We start from the raw sequence: 19,741 nt of genomic DNA, 5'->3' as shown, positions 1-19,741 counted from the left end.
CTGGAGGGGTTTAAAAGACACGTAGATGTGGTGCTCAGGGACATGGGTTAGTGCCAGAGTTGGGTTAACGGGTGGACTCAATGATCTTGAGGGTCTCATCCAACCAAAATGATTCTATGATTCTATGCTCCAAGTTAGGTTTATTCTGGAAAATAACAGTTCAGCTGCTTGAACTGGAAAGAAAGTTACAGAAAAGAAAAATAAGCAAATATTTCAGCAAAATATACCTCAAGCCTCGTTCTGTAACTGCCCTTCAGGGTTTTCTCTCAGAACATACACATAAGCATAACTTATGCACTGAAGTTGGATACCAGGGAACCCACTCCCACAACCGCAGGAGGGTTTTGCTCGGTGTGGGGGTTTAACCCGCTGTACCCGCCTCGTTCTGTCGGGTGAGCACATAAAGAGCGACAGGTCCCAGAGACAGATCTCCCTGGGCCCCCGGGCCCCGACGCTTCGTGCGGTTCTGCTGCCGGTGGCCGCAGCCGGACAGGCAGATCGGGCGGATCCTCCGCACAGCCCCGGGGAAGCGGGATGGAACTCGGCCCCGAGCGAGCCCGACACGGGGCTGCCCTGCCCGGGGCCGGCTCACGGGGCTGCCGATCGCCCCCGGCCCCGCTCCGGGCAGGGCCCGCCCCGACCCCCCGCCCCTCCCGGCGGAAGCGGCGGTTGCCGGGCAGCGCGGCGGGGCCGAGTCGGGCCTTGGGCTCCCGGCGGGCGGACCCGCTGCAGGCCCAGGGCGCGGCCTCCTGGGCCCGCGCCGCAGCCGGGAGAGCTCCGCGGGCTCCCTCGGTGAGTGCTCGGGGGAGCCGGACAGATCCCGATCCCTCGCGGGCCGCTGTGACCCGGCCCCGGCGTTGTCCGGGCGCGGCCGCCGGAGAGCGGGACGGCCGAGGCTGCAGCCTGCGGGGAGCCGGGCTGGGAGCGCCCGAGCAGGGGCTGGGGAGGCCGCAGGGGCGAGGCAGAGCCCCGGCGCCAGCCCCGGAAAGGGGTCGGGGCCTTCGGGCTGTGCGGGCAGCCCCCGGTCAGTGTCCTGCCCTCCCCAGGAACACGGGCAGCGGAAGGAGCCAAGTGTTTGGTGGGGTCCTGGTCTCAGCCCGTGCCCCAGAACAGGCGTTGTGTTGATGTCCCCGGACAGCACGGCCAGGGGAGGCTGCGGGCGGCGACACAAGCTCCAGGCTCCATGGCTGGACCCGGCGTTGCACATCAGCTCCTGTAAACCCAACAGGTGGCTTGTCCCTGCATCCCGGCGGAACCCCGGGTTAAGGTGGGGCCTCTCGTGTCCTCCTCCCTCCCTCGCTCTTCTGAGAGAGGACGTGGCTGCAGCTCTGCAAACCCACACGGGTGTCTGCCCACCTTGCGGGGCCTTTGGTCACCTCCTGGTCGAGGCTGCTCCTGCAGGATGCGTTTGACCCCTTGGGCAGCCTGTACGTGCTGGCTTTGTTCCTAAAGCGCTGTTGGTGGCACATGCCCAGCTCCTACAGAACACGTCCCACATGTAAATGCCACTACCACACGTGGCTATGCTTGTCCTTCTTTGTTTTCAGAGAGACAAAGTAGAAAATAGGTCTTGGAGACTGGCTGGTGGAGAAGAGCTGGTGGTGTCTGAGGGGACCTGCATGTGGAATAGCATTGAAAGGAAAATATTAATCTTTTCTGTTAGTCTGCAGAGGGTAGCAAGGGGAAAGCATAGGCACAGACTGACATCACTGGGTAGGTTCACAGCAAATTGACTTCATTTCCTGACCTCTTGTTCTGCAGGAGGTACGGCCCCGGATCCGTGTGCCCCACTGATTTGGTGCACCCCTCAGGCACAGAGGTTATCCTCGTGCTGCTTTCCATTTCAGCTGCAACTACCAAGGAAGGAAGCAAACAGCCAAGACCAGCTGCATAGAGATTAGCCCTTTGATTTGCTGCAGAGGGCTTGCTCTGCTTATCACAGATTATCACAGCTGTGGGAATTCTTTTCCCCCCATTTTTTTTTTGCAGAGCTTGGCTCGTAAAGGCATGAAGCTGGTCTTGCTTCAGCGCTGTGTGTGGTGGTGGCGCAGTGAAACTGTGATCTGTGAAGAGGGAGCATGCAGCAGGTTCAGGGCTGTGAAAAACACCTGCTAAAGCCTTGTCCGTTCCTGTGTTTTGTAGTTTCCTTAACTACAATGCTAAAAACAAGCCACAAAAGGAAGCCGTGGTTCTTGTGGGCTCTGAAAGATCTCAGTTTACTGGAGGGCTAAGTAGCATTTTTACCAATTCTTAAGCTGGAGCAAAGGGCACAAAGAGTTGAATTAATGGTTCTTAAAATTGCAGGGATGCTCTTGTGGGAGAGGTAGGGCTGGAACCTGTGTTGCTGGAGTGCCAGGCCAGGATTGAGCTGTGGTCCTGGCGGGGAAGTGGGCAGCCAGCCAGGCTCAGAGGGGTGAGTAAGCAACGCTAAAGTCCTTGGGTTACTCGGGCAACTGCCCTGCTCCGCTTTGTAGCTGCGCTGATTGCAGGTCAGCAGGGAACAGGGCTGGTGCAGCCCTGTGGCCAGGAGCAGCCTTGCTGCTTCCCTAGCGAGTTCTGCAGTCTGGCAGGGGGTCAGGAAGAGAGAGGAGTTGCACACATGTATATCTGTGTATCTGGACTTAACTGGCCTGTGTCTGCAGAGTCTACCTGCATCTTGTAGCCTGTGTATGCCCTAAATAGCATTTTTCTCGTGGCAAGAGGTCAGATACTGTATCTTGACATTTCAATTTCTGACATGGTGATAGAGAAGGTGCTTTCTTGGGTGCAAACCAGGCAGGGTGGCTGAGCCAGCTGCCAGGTCACTGCTGCAAGGGGCTGGCCCTGTTCCCTGTTTCTCCCTTCTCTGTGTTCATGAGCATGTGCTCCTGCTGTGTTTCCTTTGTGCTTGCTCCAGTGCTTCTCTGATCCCCCCGGGGAGGTAACAGCCAGGTTACTTTTGGGCAGAAGGGTAAACCAGCAGAAAACTAACCCCGCAAAAGAAGCAGCTTGTTTCCTGCAGGGGCAGCAAGGTGAATCAGCTCAGCACAGGACCACCTGCGCTAGCGAGCTGTCACAAGCGATAAAGCAGAAGGATGGGAATGGCAGCAGAGAGGGTCTGCACGTCCCCTTTTGGCAGAAGTGAGCTATAAGGTTCTCTCGCTTCTGTCCCCAGAATATGCTCGCGGTTGGCAGGAGCAGAGCAGCAGCTTGGGAAGTCCGTACTGATCACTGGTAACTGAGGCTTGGCTGCTGCTTCTCAGGGCCGGGAAGCTGATGCTGGGGGCTTGTGTCCTGCGTCAGTGAGTTTGCTGGAGGTACCTAGGTAGGCAAGATGCTTACTGTTGAAATAAGGTTGTCTGATCTTGCAAGATCCCAATCCAGAGGCGATGTGACTTGCAAATCAGGGAGTGGGTGTCATTTGCAAATTCCCTGCAGCAGGGCAGGATGCTGTTTGGACGTGAAATGTGACTTGTGTGAAGTTATAGAATGAGTCTTACATCCCCCATCAACTTGCCTTTCCTCCTTCAATCCCCCACACTAATTGTCTGCTCTGTTACAGGTCTTGATTTCAGCCTGTCATTTTGCGTGTAGATTGCTGGGTTTGAAGGCGAGTTCAGACCAAGATCAGATGTGAATTTCAAGGCCAGGTTCTGGAGTGATCTCATGGTGAACGCTTTTTTTTTTTTTTCTAGAATAAAAGAGCCTGTTCTGGCTTAGTTGGATCCATTATCAAGGAGATGAAATAATACCAAGACAGTGTCCTTTTATCTCAGGCTGACAGTCTGTGTCTGCTCTTCAGAAATAGCTTTCCAAAGCAGCTGGGTACAGACTGTACATGCGTGCTGATGTGCAAGAGCCAGCATTGTTTACATTGCCTCTGCAGTTGTGTCTGGCAGATGAAGAACAGCTTTTTGCTAATGGGTCTCATGTCAACAGGGGCGATTTAGCAAGGAAGACTGCAGTGCATTAGTTGCTATGACTCAGGCTCACTCAGCCTTGTACTGATCGTTTATTGGTTTGTAAATTAAACTGCAGATGCTGCATCCCATCAGTGCTGGCATGCCGAGGATCCTGAAAGGGGTATTCCTGTAGAGATGTCTCAGAAATCTTGAAATTACTGTCTTGCGAGTCAGGGCATGCAGGTGTAGCCGCAGCTCTTACAGTGATGACTCCAGCCGAGCTGCCTGGGCACCTGTCAAAATCACAGTGTGACTGAGGTATCGAGGCTCTTGTGGCATCTGCCAAAGCTCACCAGCAGTCTGTGCCTGTTGGTGCGGCATCCTGCATCCTCATTTTCTGAGTGGGGAGCACATCCCTCGAGTTTCTTGTAGGCAATAAATGCTGTCCACAAGATCTTGGTGAGCATTGTGGGGCAATAGATGCAGGAAGGATCTGTGCTTCTCTTGTGAGGAGGAGAGAGGCAGCAGGGACTGGTGCGGGCCAGGGCAGGGGTCTGCTGATCTGTGCTGGTCCCTGCTGATCTGCATTGAAAAGTTATTTAGAAATGAAAAAGATGTTTTTGTAAACAGGTAACTCCCCATTCTTCCAGAGAGCTGAGAGACAGCTGGGCTCTTTTCATCTCAGGGCTCTTGCCCAGAAATTCAGCGTCTGCTCCTACGTGGTCCTGGAGTGAAGCGTTTTGTATTGGGTCCTTTCAAGGTTCCGCCCCAGCCTGCTCGAGAGGGGTAGTGGCTCTGGTGTGTCTCTCGCGGAGGATACAGCAGAGAGGTTTATCTCTGTGGGGCAGGGGCTTCAGCTTGCCTTGGGTAAGTTGTGTTTGAACCACAGGAGCTAATTAGAAAGAGCCCAAGGTGCAAGATAATTCAAATGTAAGGCTAAAATGTGTTGGGTGATGTCTAGCTGCCTTGTGTGTCCTGATCACTAAAGGCACACAGGGCTGTTATAGCAGCTCACCTCCTGCTTGCATGTCTGTGTTAAACGTTCCTGTATGGGAGAGCAAAGCCAGGAGGGATTTTCTGTGCTGAAGATATCGGTATTACAGCAACTGAGGACATTTCAGGTTCAACGCTGGTAAAAATGCTGATTAGCACCACAAAAGGGACAGTGCTGCTGGATCCCTTGCCTCACCTGCATGGAGTCCAATTTGGAGTGGTTTCCTGCCTGCAGGTCATCTCTGTAGCTGGGTGTGCACTCTCTAATGAAGGTCAGAAGTTCACCTGTATATATATATGTATATATATATATATATTTTGAATGTAGCTTTTTGGTGCTCAGTGAGCCCTGTTCCTTTCTGTTCCCAGTGGCGGTTGGTTTTTGTGGCAGAGGGGCAGCAGGATGTGTGAAGGGCCATCCAGGATTTCTGGCCCCATTCCTCCAGACCCTACGCTCTTCCCAGACTATTACAAACGCCCCTTCTCAGGTGAGTCCCTGATGTTTGTTACAGATGTGTGGTTTTGTACTTAGGCGTGACACAGCTTGCCTGTTTGATGTCCTTATTCTCTGGCATCCTCAACCATCTCCACCCACACTGGTGCAGATGTTTCTGCTTCCTCACGGATGGTGATCCGAAAGGTGGTCTGTGTGGCTGGTTGAAAGATGGAAAAGCATAAGGTAGAGGTGGAGAGGGAGTCTTCAGTTTTGTCTGTAGGCTGTGGGTGAAGAAAACAAAGAGGTAAGATTGTTTCCTGATAATCTCCTTCTCCGTCTTTCTCTGTAGCTCGAGGGAGGCTGGAAGGGAATGCTCAGAAGCTGGAATTTACCTCTGGCTCCCTGGACCCGCTTCCCAACCCATACCCTGCTTTGGGCAGTGCCCGCCAGGTCCAGCCAGCCCCTCGCATTCGCCCCAGTGGAAAGGATTTCCTGGAGAAGGGACAGAAGGGGACACTCGGTCTTTTACTGAAGCTTGAAGGGATCTCCCTTGGCGGGGGGATGCCCATCAAGAGTAAGTACAGCTGGGTTGCTGCTGCCCTGAGTTGCATTTGGGATCAGGGGTTTGGGTGGTTTCCTTGGCTCTGCTGCCTGAGGACACCTTGAGTTTCACACGGCCAGTCACCCCATCTCCTGTGTTTGGCCTGGCAGTGGTGTCCCCATGTGGGGGCCGGTGCTGCTGGAATGGGCAGAGAGACTGCAAAAAAGTCTTTATTTAATTTGGACTTGAGGAACTAGTCATGGATGACAGACTGTTGAGAGATGCTGGAAATAAATCAAGTCCTTCTACTTTGCTGCCTCTGAATATAACTAGTATTTTTATAGTCAAACTTAAATAAGGATCAAGTGAAATCTTAATATATAGAGGATGTTTAGCCTGGGGAATTCCTTTTTAATAAAGCCAGGCAGGATTTGGGAAGACTCTGGATATTGAGAACATCTTTCTGAAACATGTTCCCTTCTCCAGGGAGGTCAGCTGGAGTACAGAGGTCCAGGAAGGGGAATCACCTGGGTGTCATTCGATTTATTGTGTGTGCTGGTATTGCCCCTTGCCCTGCCTGGTGCCAGCGTGGTGGATACCAGGCAGTGGCTGCCACAGCTGCTGTGCCAAAGCAGGAGGGGAATGGAGGAGAGTCTGGTTGTGTCGGCTGAGATCTTCCCTGCTTTGGGGAGCCTAAGGAAGGATCATTTTTGCCTCGAAAACAAAAAATACAGTCCATAGTCTTGAATGTGGCACAATGGCTGACCCGAAGCCAGGAACAGCGCAGGTTTAAGGCTCTGCAGCTGCTGTTAACCAGCCCTCTCTCTGCTTCAGAAACACGCCGGGATGCTGAACTGGGAACTGCCTTTCCTCTGGAGAGGATGCTGGTGTGGCTTGTCTGACATAGTCCCAAATGGGACAAGTGAGCCCCAGTCTCTCAGAACGAGGGAGTCTGTGGACACCAGTGATTGCACAGCCTTGTGCTCGTGCTTATGTGGGCACTGTAAGATCCTCTGGCAGAAAAGGGTTAGTCTGGGAGTGTGCATCTCACATGGGAAAAACCCAGAGATTATCCAGTGTGCAGGAAAGAGGAGAGCTTTGGAGAGAGAGCTGTGGGCTCCAAGAGCCTGCATCCCTTGGCAGTGTCTGCGGCGTGGAAGCTGCATCTCCCCTTGCTGTGCAGGAAAAGAGTCCAAGGACCACGAGAAGGAAAATGTGAGGCGAATAAAGGAGATTCAGAAGAAGTGCAAAGAGAGGGAGCGAGCCCAAGAGCACAGCCAGCCCAAGCCTGTGAAAGCTCTGTGGAAATCCCAGAAGTATGAAAACGTGGAGTCAAAGGTGAAGGCCAAACTGCAGGTCAGTACCCACTGAGCTCTTGAATTCTCCTGGCCTGGGATGTGGGTCAGCCACGAGGTTCTGTGGGATAGTGGAGATGGAGGAGTCGTGGAACGTATGGGTCTGGGGACAACTTGGTGCTGAGGCGTGGTGGGCAGATATGATGGTGGGGCTGTGTGTTGAGCAAGAATGTTTGGCCTGGGTCTGCAGAGTGATTGCTGTAATAATCCCCATCCTGTCTGACCAAGTAGTGTCCTCATGCAGGGAAAACTGAGAAGAGGAAAATCTCATCACACTATCCGTGTGGAGGCTCCTACTTGCCCCTTTGATTGTGTGGGATCTAAAGGTGGTTCCTGGGCTGCAGGAGCCCTCACAGCCCTGTTCCCTGTCTAGAGGTGCATCCAACTGGCTTTGCAGCTTCCCAGTGTTTGGGGCAACGTGTGTCTGGATTTTGTGCCAAAAGGCTGTGTTATTCTGCCCCACGGATTGCGGTCCTCAGGGGCAGGTCTTCAGGCTGTGTCAAACCTCAGTCCAAGTCCTCTTAGCACCCTGTGCACCCAGAGTGAGCTGTGTATCTCCAGAGTCTTCTCTGAGCGATGGTGAATAACCACTGCGCAGTGGGGGCACACAGACATCTCCAGGCAGTCAGGGTGGAGTCTTCGGAGCTCCAGCACAACCTGCAAGGGTGTATGTACCTCCTGTCCCCTGCACGCCTGCTTGTGGGATTAGGGATGCAGGGCTATGCCTTCTATCCTCAGGCTTTTTCAGCAGCTGAAACGTTCATGCCTTCTGTTCTGAACAGGTGTCAGGCTTTGTGAAGGTTTTGGATTGCTTTTGGCTTCTTTCTCTGGATAATCTTTTCTCCCCCAGTGGGTTCCTTGTGTTCAAATAATGTCTCTGTTGAACAGCTTTTTAAAATCTACCGAAGTGGCTGCCTTGGTAGGGGTGTACCTGCTTGTATAGAAAGTAAAGGCTCCCTAGGAGAGGAGTAGTCCATCGCTATCTTTGGGTGGATCTGTTGTCATCAGTCTGGATCTGGGATCTGTCACTGTCATCCAGCTGACCTCTGTGTTCGGTTTGCCCCGTCCTTCCTCCAGAAGTAGCACTGTGTCAGTTTCCTACCTGTGCCATTTCATGACAGCTTGCTGCAGCAGGGCTCCGCTGCACGCTCTGCATTTGTGGAGATGGGGTGGCTTCTTCTGGGAATTCAGGTTCTCTAGTGTTGCCAACAAGGGAGACTGGCATGTGTCTCTGCACTTTCAGCACGCTTAGCCCATGCTGCCATTTGCCCTTTCCACAGGAAGATTTTGCTTTTTAAGGAGTCATTATCATGGTCAGTTTGGACTGTCCACCCATTTAGATTGTCCCTAGGCCTGGTAGGTATCTCTGTGCAGTTATCTGATTTTGCTCTCCTTTCATGCCTACCAGATTAATCAGTAAAGACTAAAGATCAGTAAACTGACTCTCCAGTCAATGCATTTGATCTAAATGCAAGTTTCTGCAGATTTTTTTCTCCCATTTTTAGTGTTTCTTTACAAAGTTCAGTTGCCAGGTCTGGATTTGTTGCTGTAGGCAGTCTGTTTGCCTTTGCTGGCTGGGTGCAGATTGCCTTCCCCCGAGAACTTCCGCCAAGTCATGGTAGAAAGATTGTACTGTCGTCTGCTGGCTGGAAACGTGTGCTTGAGCTTGTGGTTGACCTCCCAAGCCTTGCTGGGTGGGTTTCCCTTCGCTCCAGCCTCCCTCCACTAGTGGATCTTTTCTTGCCTTTCCCAGGAGAGCTCCCCACCTCCAAATCCAGAGGCTCTGAAGTTCCTGAGGGCGTATTCTCGCTGCGGCTCTGGCATCAAGCCATGCAGATCACTCTCTCCGAGACCTGCCAGAACGAGAGCTGTGGCACACGCAGCGGCTCCAGATGTGCTCGGTGCTGAAACCAAGGTGGGTTGCATGCTGACTGCATGTTCCCAGGGGTTTCTGGCACTTATCCTTTGCTCCTGCTTTGAACTCTTCTTATGTTCTTCTAAAGCGTTGGGTCGGATATGCTATGTGAACAGGGACATCTGTAAGTACTGTTCCTGCATGAAGGGAAGGAACAGGGCCTTAGTCTCTTTCGTGGTGAGATGGGCACGCAAGGATTGCTAGTACTACCCTCTGGCTTCATCCTTGCTCGTAGTTAAAGAGATTGTGAAGTTCTCTTTGAAAATGCAACCACCTCGCTGCAGAAGTGCCAGTGAACTCAAACCTGCTCTTCCTAGGGCTTTGCAGGAGGTTTTGGGGGTTTGGAGACTGCTCCCAACTTAATCAAAGGAACTGTGGCTTTTGGACGTTAGATTAAAAATTGGGAAAAGGGTGTGATTTTTAGTAAGGAGATTTAAATCAGTATTAAGAATTAAACCTTTCAGGGAGCCTTGTCTGCGAGGGCCTAAACTGCCCTGTGACTCATGTCTTCTTTCCTTGGCTCATGTGGCTTGTTGGTTCCCAAATGCCTTGGAGTGACTTAGTTTAAACATGGCATAAATTCACAGGGAGGAAAACCTGAAATTCAAATCCAGCAACCTTCTCCCCTGCCCTGACCATTGGAGGAGCAGTGATGGAGGGCGCTGGCTCTGGGGCAGGACCAGCCAAGTTCCTGCTCTGCCAGGGCTTCTGTTGCATTGACTGGCCTGGTGAGGGCCTGACCAGTTTTTCCTCTGACCTTCTGCCTGCTGTGGTAGACTCAAAATCCACCGGTAGGAGCCACGTGGAATACATCAAGCCTGGTTCTTTCTGTCCTTCTGACTTTGAGGGCATGGGGTCAGCTTGGGGTCCTTAAAAAGGCCTTTCAGGCTTAGTGTTTGCTGCCTCCCTCTCTCTTCTTCCAGATGCAGGTGGAGGGCACGAGCATTGACTTCATTAAGCACAATGCCCGCAACGCTAAGCGGGCCCCACTGCGGCGTTCCCAGTCTCTGCAGGCGCTGGCCGAGCTGCTGGAGCAGAAGCACCGGGAGCAGGAGGAGTACAACGCCAGGCAAAAGGGCCACGTCCCCCAGTAGTACGTGTGTCCCTCTCTGGTCCATGGGACTTTTTATAACAAGCAACCTCCTCTCACCACATCCCCCAGCTTCTGCGTAGATCGATGAGGGGCCAGGGACAGAGATGCTCTTGCCATATGCAAGCAGTGTGATTTATTGGGGCTGGGGGAATAAATGCCATCCCTCCTGCTGTCTTGACTTAGCAAACATCCTGTGGCCAGTTTGGTGGGGCTCAGAAATAATTTTGTCTCCTCCTCCCTTGCTGCCGTGCAGTGATGCTAATATGGGGATGCTCTGTGTATTCTGAGAAATGTGCTTCTGCCCCTCCGCAAGCCTTGCTCTGTGTGACATAGCCGCAGTACTGACAGGTCTGGGTTTGGAGAGGCAGATACCTTGCTCTGCATCACAAGTGTTCATCCTGCCTTGGACCCAAAGGCTGAGGGACATCCAGCTAGTGACTTGCATTTTGGGGTTCCAAGTGGGTTCTGTGGCCACCAGCAGCTCCTGGGTGACCCTGTCCTGGACTGACCATGGTGTCAGTCCTTTAGCTCGCTGCTGCGCCTGCTGTCCCCGCCAGCATCCCTGCCTGGGAGCTGTTTTGTGCAGCTTCATTCCATCATTGGCCCATAGATGGTTTTGAGAGGCCTCAGTGGCCTGGGCCAGAAGCAAGGAGCAGAAGTCCTTGTCTCCAAGGAGTTCATGTTGGCCTCAGCATGTCTTCTGCTGCCCTTCAGTGCAGGTGGAGTGTATTTGCTAGTCCACACACGTGGGCTGAACCCAGGTGTATCCCTCCACAGTGAGGGTGGGCAGGGTGGGTCACTGCGGTCCTCAGGTAGTGACGTGGAGCCCAGTGGGGTTTGAAGGGCTCAGTTCCTGGGTGAATCCTCCTGCCCAGTGTGCTGACACCCGCCTTCCCCTGCCTTGCCAGCCTGCTGGAGAGGAAGGAGCTGTGGCGCAGACAGACGGAGGAGCGGCTGCGAAACCTGCCAGATCCCGACATGCCGCCTGGTCATACCATGATGCCGGAGAGCCAGCGGCTGGAGACCCTCGGCAATCTGAAGCAGAGTAAGAGGAAAAGAAACGGGGATTCCAGCTCAGATAAACAGGTGATCCTAGTCAGGATTAGGGAGAGGAGAGTCCTGGAGCACAGGTTCCTGCCAGGTGGAGAGTTGCCTGGGACAGAGCACGTAGCTGGGATGGTGCAGGAATAGCTGCATTGGAGGTGCGTGTGTGGAATGAGCAGTTTACTTCAGGTTGGTGGGATCTGCAGGTGACAAGACTGGCTCTTTGCAGCAGGCTGGTCTGGCGGACCTGATGTAGGAGTTACTATTGCTCTTAAAATGATAGAAAGGTTTTGGTTGGAAGGGACATTCAGAGGTTTCTAGTCCAAGCCTTGGTTCTTCAAAACTGGAGCAGGTCACTCAGGTCCTCATCCAGCTGAATTTTGAATTTTAAGGATGGCTGCTCTCTCAAAGTCCTTGTTACAGCACTGCCACCATTTTAATGACTGAGGATGAGGTTATAGCATTAGGAAAAGGATGGATTTCTTTGCTCTTCCACTTACACAGCTGCTTTTTTTTTTCTTTTTTTTAATTTTACAGGCGAGGAGCAGCTGATAAAGGAGCTGGTGATGCTGCCGGTGCGCACAGACACCCTCAGCATGCAGAAGAAGCGGGTAGATCTGGAGAGGAAGCTCTCCCAGATAGAAGAGGCCATCAAAATTTTCTCAAGGCCCAAGGTCTTCATCAAGCTGGACTCCTGAGCCGGTGGGGCTGGGTGTGTTGTGCTGCTCTGCGTGAACATCCTTCGTCACTGGGAAGGAACGATCATCATTTGGGGAGGGAAGGAGAGGAAGGCAAGTTCAGGACCCTGGGCCTACGGAGGTGCCGCTACAGTGTCCAACGTGCAGCCAGTGTCTCTTGCTCACCCTCCAGCGCTGTCTGTCCTCCAGGGAAAAGGGTGGGAGATGCCCTAATATACTCTGTAGTCTGGAGAACAGTTGTCTCTGTGCTGCTTGACCTCTCAGACATCAGTTCTCTGCTCTAGATCCATAGTGTCACCTCTTATTTTTCCATTTTTTCCCCACTTCTAGAAGGTGGTAGGACGTCTCTTGTGCTGCTGTGTGTGGCGTTCCTTGTCCTCTTTCTCCTGAGCTGGGCCATGCTCATTGCTTATTCTGGACACCTGCAGACCGGTCTGCACACAAACCTCGTGCTGTACCCCTGCTGTGTGTGCCCTGGTCCTTGCTGTTTGGGCTGGCTGTAGGTGGATCTGGCAGCGTGTCTGGAGAAGCCTTCGTTGTCTGTGGAGCAGGACATGCTCCAATAAAGCATCATTTCCCTCCTTCGGTGTCTGTGCAGGTCCCGGTGGGCTCAGCAGGGCCTGAGGAATGACTGTGGGCAGCAGGAACCAGCAGCAGTGGCACAGGGATCACTGGAGCTCTGGTCCATCTCCTGCTCAGGGCAGAGCCAACTCCACAGCTTGGGGCCTCATCCAGCTGAATTGGGGAAGTCTCCAAGGATGGGGTTGCTGCCAGTACCTCGTGGGGCTCTGTCCCCAGGCCGTGCCACCCTCAGGGGAACACTTTTTTCCCCTGAAGTTGCATCAGAACTTCCCTTGTTGCAGCTTGTGCCTGTTGCCCCATCTCCTTTTGCTGTGCAGGGTGGGGATGCTGTGCATGGTTGCCCCAAACAGGTGCCTTGTTGCACGGGGTTACTCCATCCCTGGGTGGGATTTTGCAGGGTGGAGATGTTGCAGAGTGGTCCAGCCCTGCACGAGGTACCTTGCAGCACCCAGAGCTCCTGCCGAGGGACAGGGAAGCTTTCAGCACCCAACTGGAAGATCACCCCACGCTCCCCTGGGGCCGCCCTCGGGCCAAACCCCACAGCCATGCTGACCAGGCTGGGTGAGAGTGGTGCTGAGAGCAGCTGGGGACTGTGGGCACCAGCCCCAGTGCACCTCCCTGCCCTAAACAAGTCTGGACTAACCAGCCCTGCTGTCTGCTTTGCTCTTACCCATCTGGGCGCCGCGGCTGTCGCCCCACTCCAGAGCTGTGCCAGTGCCCTTCCTCCCTGAGCACTCGTGTCCAGCTCCGGTGAACAGGCTGGAAAAGCGCTGCCCGCAGGTGTCCCCTCCCTGCTGGACCTTGTGCGTGGGCCACTTTGCCAGCAAATCATGCTGGTGGGTTGGGGCAGAAGTGTTGGTGCTGGTGCCAAAGGTTGATGCCACAGGAGATAGGGTGAGAGGAGGTGAAGAACCACAGGGATGGCCACAGCCACAGCAGCACCTCCCCATCCCTCCCTGTGGGCAGGAGGGTGCTGGGCCAGAGCTGGGCCAGGCCAGCAGCAAAGGCCAAAGACACAGTCAGGCTGGCACTGCAGTGCTGGGAGAGGAGCTGTGTCACCCCCGGCAGTGTCCGCTGGGGCTGAGTGACAGCCAGGGAGCTGTGGCCAGCCCAGGTGCCAGCCCACTCCTTGCAGATGTCACCAGGGTGTCCCCTGCATAGTGAAGGCACTGCAGCAGGGACAAGGTAGGACTGGGTGGGGACCAGGTGAAGCTTGTGTCAGGCCACCAGGCCAGGCTCGCTGCCCAAAACAGCCTGGACACATGCTATGGGACAGGGATGTGCAGGGGGAGTGATGTGCCCCAGTGTCCCTCCAGCCCCCCCTCTCCCCGCAATGTGTTTTGCTGGGGTCACCCAGCAGTGAAGCTACAACATTCCCCAGGTCAAGGGTGCAGCTCCCAGGACTGCCATGTGCACGTGGGGCTGGGGTCCCTCCCCAAGGGGTCCCCACCTGCTCTCCCCCCCCGGCCTGTCCCCCTTCCTCTGGGGCCCTGCAGAGCCAGTTGCAGCGTTCCTGCTGCCCCACGCTGGGATGGGCCACAGCATGTGGGATGTGTGGCGATGGTCTGGTGGGGACATGCCTGCCCCATACCCTGTCACCGAGGCTGTTTGCTCTCCTGGGAGGCAGCTGCGCCCCATGGCTGTTGCGGTCCAGCCCCCTGGGATGATGCGAGCCAGGGACAAGCGGGCTGCTTTCTAGAAAAGGTTTTACTGTCCATTGCAATATATTAATTGATGATGCATATTTCAATAAAACAATTAAAAAACCCCGCTTGTTTGGAAGGAGGGGGTAGGAGGCTTGGGGGCTTGGAGGGGCAGCACCTGGTGGGTGCGGATGCTGCAGCAGGGCTCCTGGGGACATGGGCAGCGGACAGCCCTGCTCGCCCCTGCCAACCCACCTGTCATTGCCCCAGTGCTCAAAACCAGCCCAGCTGTGCAGAAACCCGGCCAGCTGGCCAGGGCAGCACAGGACCCCGCGGCTATAGGGTGAGCAGGGTGCCGTCCTCCCGCCCGCTGCCCCGGCCAGGGCTGCCGTCGTGGCTGCCAAGGGACTGCAGGGAGCCCCGCGAGCTGTGCGGGGACAGGCTCCGCTGGAGGGGTCCGTCCGCAGGGCCCCCGTTGGGGCAGCCCCCGGGAATGTAGTGGGACGCGCTGTCGCTCTCGATGACCAGGTCGCCCTCCTCGTCGCTCTCGGCCGTGCTGTAGTTGCTCAGGTACTGCGAGGCCGGGCTGGGCGTCTGCTGGCTGGGGGTGCTGTCTGTGGACATGCCCGAGCTCCCCGAGGCCTTGCTGCTGCGAATGACGTTGTTGCGCTGGTTGGCCGGTTTGACGGTGATGATGAGGTTGTGGCTGTTGGCCACCATCATATCTGTCACCTGGTCCAAGGACTTGCCGGCCACATCGATGCCATTGACCTCCAGGATCTCGTCGCTCACCGCCAGCAGCCCCGTGCTCTCGGCCAAGCCGCCCTTCACCAGGCGGGAGATGAAGATGCCAGGCACCTTCTCAACGCCCTGTGGGGCCACACGCACGCTAACGCCGTCGCGGATGTAGAAGCCCAGCGGCTTGTCAGAGCCGTGCTTGTGGAGCCGCACACGGCGGTGGGTCTCGGGCAGGATGTCCACATCGATGATGGAAGAGATCTGGCGGAAGTCCTGGGGCATCCCGATGAGGAGGTGAGGCTTGGCTCGGTAGTGCGTGGGGCGCAGTAGCCCCTTCTTCTTCCGCTGCAAGGAGTTTGAGGCGAAGACGCTGGCATCAGACTCTGCTGTAGGGAGCAAGGGAGGACAAGGGTCAGGCACTGCAGCTGCCCGGGGACACAACCACGTGCGCTTGGCCCCAGGTGTTGGGGGGGCAGTGGGAGAAGTGCCCTGCTCACGGCTCTCACTGGCTTTTTCTCCCCAGAGCATCAGCCCGGCTTTTCCTGCAGCCTGTTTCTGCCAGGCGCATCTCCTGGGATTACCCAGCGTACATGAGGCTGGGATTAGTGGGATCGAGGCGGTGATTCAGCCTTAATCACACTTTAAGCCAAACTCTGCGATTTAACACTAGAGCTGCCAGCCGTGATGGCCTTGGAGCCACAGCCATGCCCCAGTTTGGGGAGAGGAAAGCCCCCCCTGCATGAGCCTCCCCCACATGAGGGCTGTTGTGGCAGCAGACGGCTCCCTGAGGGTGAGTGCAACCCCATGAGACAGCACCCGAGTCCCTTGTCCCTGCTCAGTCGGGGCCATCGGTGGCACAGGATGGGGATGGCTGCAGCTGTGTCCTGCAGAGCCATCCCCAAGGACAGAGACTCCTCAACGCCTGGAGACCCAGCCCAGGGCTGCAGCATCTCTGAGGCCCCTGAACATCCCAAACTGGGATTTGTGCCACTGCCTCTTGTTCCACCATCTGGCACCACCACACAGGTTTTGACTCCATCCTCCTTGCCCCTGCCCTGGCACTGCTCTGTGGGGCCCAGCTCCAGCACGTCCCCTACTCAGCCACATCCTCCAAGAGCTGGAAAGCAGCCCCTGGGCACACTCTGGTTTCTCCCCATCCCTTTCCATGTGGGACCACAGATCTGGATGCTGCACTGCCAGCACGTTCCCTGTGGTACTCCCCACCAGCACCTGGACCCTGCTCCAGCCGCAGGGGCACTGGGGATGCCCCCAAGCCCCGGGGACACCGGGTTTCTCCTTAGCTAAGCCAACCTGCCAGGGCTTCTGGGTTATAAATATCTCCCTGCACTCACAGCCTGACATATTTTTAGCTCGGGGAAGGGCGGTGGAGGCTTTCCCACAGCTATTTCAGTGCACAGCTCCTCTCTGAGGGGTACAGGATGGCTGGGCCAGGCAGGTCCAGCACCCCACGGACAAGCCCACCGGTAGCCCAGGTGATGTGCTGGGCTTTCCCCTGCCCTTCCCATGGGCCCAGCCAGCTCAGGAGGGCCAGCATCACCGGTCCCTGGCCAGGCTGCCCCGCAGGGATGGCTTCAGCTGATGGAGTGATAGCACAGAGAGGAACCAAGCTGCAACCTTCACTGTTTGACCCCCTGAGGCAGGAGTGGCTGCCACGGAGCCCACTGAGGTGTGCACACCTACCTACACACATGTGTGCACAGCTCCCTGTGCCCGGCGTGAGAGAGAGACTCTGCAGCCACATTCCTCACCGACCCGGACTGGTTCAGCGACAGCCCAGCCCTGGGATGACCTGGATCCATTTTAAATCAGCTGTGACTCACCCAGGGCTTGCTCCTGGCCTCTCCGCACACCTCCTGTGTTGCTGACGGCCCCATGGCCCCTCTCCCACGGGCATGGCCAGGTGCTGGGGGTTGCCAGAGCTGCCTCCTTGCCTTCCTTATCGTGCTGCCCACAGTGCCAGGGCTGTGACTGCCTGCTCTCCACACTGTGCCCCCTTGGCACAGTCATCCATGGGCCCTCGCAGGCTTTTCTCAGCAGCAGATAGGATGGCTCTGGCAGCAGGAGCAATGCTCCCACGGCAGCTCCGGCACACCCAGCCCTGTGCTGGCTCCCTGTGCTGCAGCTCGGGCCCCGGTGTTGGTCCAGGCACAGGGGATCGTTCAGTGCTGGCAGTGGCAGCCCCTGAGCACACCACGAGCTCCAGCTCCCTCCTGCCAGCATCCTGGATCACCACTGCTGGCCCCCATGCCAGTGGCCCCAGAAGAAACATGTCCAGGGCATCCTGCATCACCTCAGTGCAAAAGACCAGGAAAACTGGCATAGCAGCTGGGACCAGCCACTAGCATCACCCCTCACCCAGGGACTTGGTACCACTAACATGAGCTGGAAACACGGAGTCTGTCTGTGCAGCACGCTGGGGAAACGGGGAGACCAGGCTCCAGCTTTGCATGCTGTTGCTTGATGGTGCTACTAAAGAGAAACTTTGATGGTACTAAACTGAGTAGAAGGGGACCGGCTCATCTTCCCAATGAAGAGTAGACGTACCCAGGGTGTTTGTCACCAGGAGGCTTTCATGCTCGCTGAGACGCTGCTATCACGGTGATTTTGCACTCCTGTGCAAGGAAGCGGCTCTGCAGGAACGCACCACTAAGGTCAGGGAGAGCCCCTGGGCTGTCGGGAAGGCAACAAGCCTCCTCCCACCACCAAAAACTCAGCAGCACCCAGCACCCCAAGAGCCCTGCCAAAATGATGGCTGCTGCTGCTGCCTCAGGGCAGGGAGCTGGATTGGGCTCCCGGCATGGTGCTCAGGGGAGCAACAAGGTGTTTGCTGGATGCCCACACAAGCCCTGCCGGAAAAACACGACTTCAAAGGGGTGAACTGCAAAGATTTGCCTTTGCTTGCTGGGGAGCATGGGGCTGGGCTGGGTGCCCCCCACCACAGGGAAGGGCTGCCAGAGAGAACCTGTGTGGTGCCCCAGCCCCGTGGGGCTCTGGGAGCCTCCCGGTGCCACCACCCCCAGATCTGAACACCCAGCACTGGCTGGAGGGTACATGACCAGCTGTCCCCACCACAGTCACAGCTCAAACGTGGAATCGACGATACCACGGGACATAGCTCGTCTCCCTTGATGGGGAGGACAGACCCAATGCCCTTCCCCTCTTACCCTTCTTCTGGATGATGACCCTGAGGAGGGGGTTGGCAGAGGACAGGGCTTTGTGGTAGTTGTCATCGTTGTTGATGGGCAGGAGGTCACCATGGATGTCTGTGTAGCCCAGGAGCACATCCACCCGTGGGATCTGGTGCACCGTCTGCAGCAAGTGGTAGAAGTCCTGGAAGCTGCCTGCACCGGAGCGTTTCATGGCAAAGCGGCGAAATTCGGCATCAAACTGTGGAGGAGGAGGAAGAGGAGGAAAAGGGTGAGGCTGGGCAGGGCTGGCATGACCAACACAGGCAGGGCATCCCGCAGAGCCGCGCACTGCTGGCTCCAGAGCTCCAGCAGCACAAAGGCAGTGATGACCACCAGCCAGAGCCCCTCCCAAAAGCAAAATAAAAGGAGCACAACTGTTTTCCTGCCCAAACACCAAAGTGACAAGGCAGAGAGATCCCTGTGCAGCAGAGGAAGGGCCCTCTGGCCGTGCCACCAGCCACAGCAGGCACTGTGCTGCTGGGAAGCCTTTCCCTGTGACACGGGTGCTGCCGTAGCACCTGGTGAGCAACAGCATTAATTATTGACTCCTTCAGTCACGATGAAGGGGAAGCCAATTAAGAACAGGCTGACGAATGCCGCGAGGATCGTGCTGCCCAAGGGGGATTGCACCGATCCCAGGGCAGATACAGCCGGTGCTCCCTGGGAAGAAGGGAACTGCACACCCGCTGGGGTCCCGGGCAGGCAAGGGCACAGCCGGGCAAGGGTGCGGCAGGGAAATGCACATCTGGGACATCACAGAGCTGCATGGGTGGGCACAGCTGGGCAAGGGCACACTTCTGGGCAGGAGTGTGCCAGGTGAGCACATATCTGGATAAGCACAGGTATCTGGGGGAAACCATATCAGGGTAAGCACACAGCCATGTAAGCGTACATATCTGGGGACACAACAGGGTGTTCATACCTTGCTGGGGGTGCACATCTGCGTGACAGCATAGCCAGGGATGTGCATGCCATGGTGAGCATGCACATCTGGGCACAAGCACATCTGGGCAAGGCGTACACCTGGGGTGATCGCACATCCAGCACGCCCACACCGGCAGAGCCGTCCCGCACACAGGGGCTGCCAGCACCGCGCACCGGCGAGGGTGCGCATCTGGCGAGCGCTCCCCGGCCACGCTCCCGCGGCCGGTGCCGGCCGCGCTGAGCGGGCCCGCGGCCCGGCGGAGCCCACGGTGGGTGGACGCCGCGGCTGCCGAGCCGGGCCGGGCTCGGGGAGGCCCGCGGCAGAGCCACCGCAGCGCGGCGGAGCGGAGCGCCGGCACGGTCTGGCTCCCCCGTCGCTGCCCGGTGCGCGGTGCCACCCCACGTGTGCTGTCCGGCGCGGCAGGCGGCGCGCCCGGCCGTGACCCAGCGGTACCGGCATCGGCACCAGCCCCGGCCCGGCGGGCGCTTACCTTGCTCTTGACCTCGATGACGGGCTCGGCGGAGCGCGCCGGCGTGCGGTGGTGCTTGGCCATGCTGCCGGCCGGGCCGGGCCGCACCGGGCCACGGGGCCGCGCCGCCGCCAGCGCCGCTCCCGCGGCCACGGGGGATTTTCACCGGCCATGACGTCACCGGCGAGCAGGCCGGGCGCCGCCGCGCCATTGGTCGAG

At 56.6% G+C, this 19,741-nt stretch overlaps 3 protein-coding genes across 7 annotated transcripts in view; 1 reads left to right on the top strand and 2 right to left on the bottom strand.

Annotated features, from left to right (window-relative positions):
* Positions 1-19,741, bottom strand: part of POLR2C (RNA polymerase II subunit C) — a 210,199-nt gene that overhangs the window by 52,953 nt on the left and 137,505 nt on the right. The gene's annotated exons all lie outside the window — the stretch shown is intronic.
* ENKD1 (enkurin domain containing 1) lies at positions 538-12,541 on the top strand. Of its 5 annotated transcripts, none has more exons than XM_082063067.1 (9): positions 538-792; positions 3,542-3,648; positions 4,512-4,748; positions 5,244-5,362; positions 5,660-5,884; positions 7,035-7,207; positions 8,960-9,121; positions 11,123-11,259; positions 11,796-12,541. In XM_082063067.1, exons 4-9 carry the CDS (start codon positions 5,278-5,280, stop codon positions 12,238-12,240), a joined length of 1,227 nt encoding a protein of 408 aa, XP_081919193.1. In that variant the 5' UTR covers positions 538-792; positions 3,542-3,648; positions 4,512-4,748; positions 5,244-5,277; the 3' UTR covers positions 12,241-12,541. The 5 variants fall into 5 exon arrangements, with proteins under 5 accessions (XP_081919193.1, XP_081919190.1, XP_081919192.1 ...); XM_082063063.1 differs by lacking the exons at positions 3,542-3,648; positions 4,512-4,748 and adding exons at positions 1,047-1,267; positions 10,045-10,214 and having other exon boundaries at positions 540-792; positions 11,796-12,102; XM_082063064.1 differs by lacking the exon at positions 4,512-4,748.
* On the bottom strand, positions 12,676-19,733 carry LOC309444864 (partitioning defective 6 homolog alpha-like; the record flags this gene model as incomplete). The annotated part of the gene is given in 4 exon segments (XM_082063068.1): positions 12,676-15,305; positions 18,105-18,327; positions 19,544-19,627; positions 19,629-19,733. Coding segments are annotated over 4 exon segments (1,200 nt in total). The 3' UTR covers positions 12,676-14,517.

This window comes from Streptopelia decaocto (assembly GCF_964273445.1).
Source record: "Streptopelia decaocto genome assembly, chromosome: 11".
Taxonomy (NCBI): Eukaryota; Metazoa; Chordata; class Aves; order Columbiformes; family Columbidae; genus Streptopelia; species Streptopelia decaocto.
The sequence above is the reverse complement of the archived record's forward strand: the minus strand, read 5'-3'. Positions and strand labels throughout refer to the sequence as shown.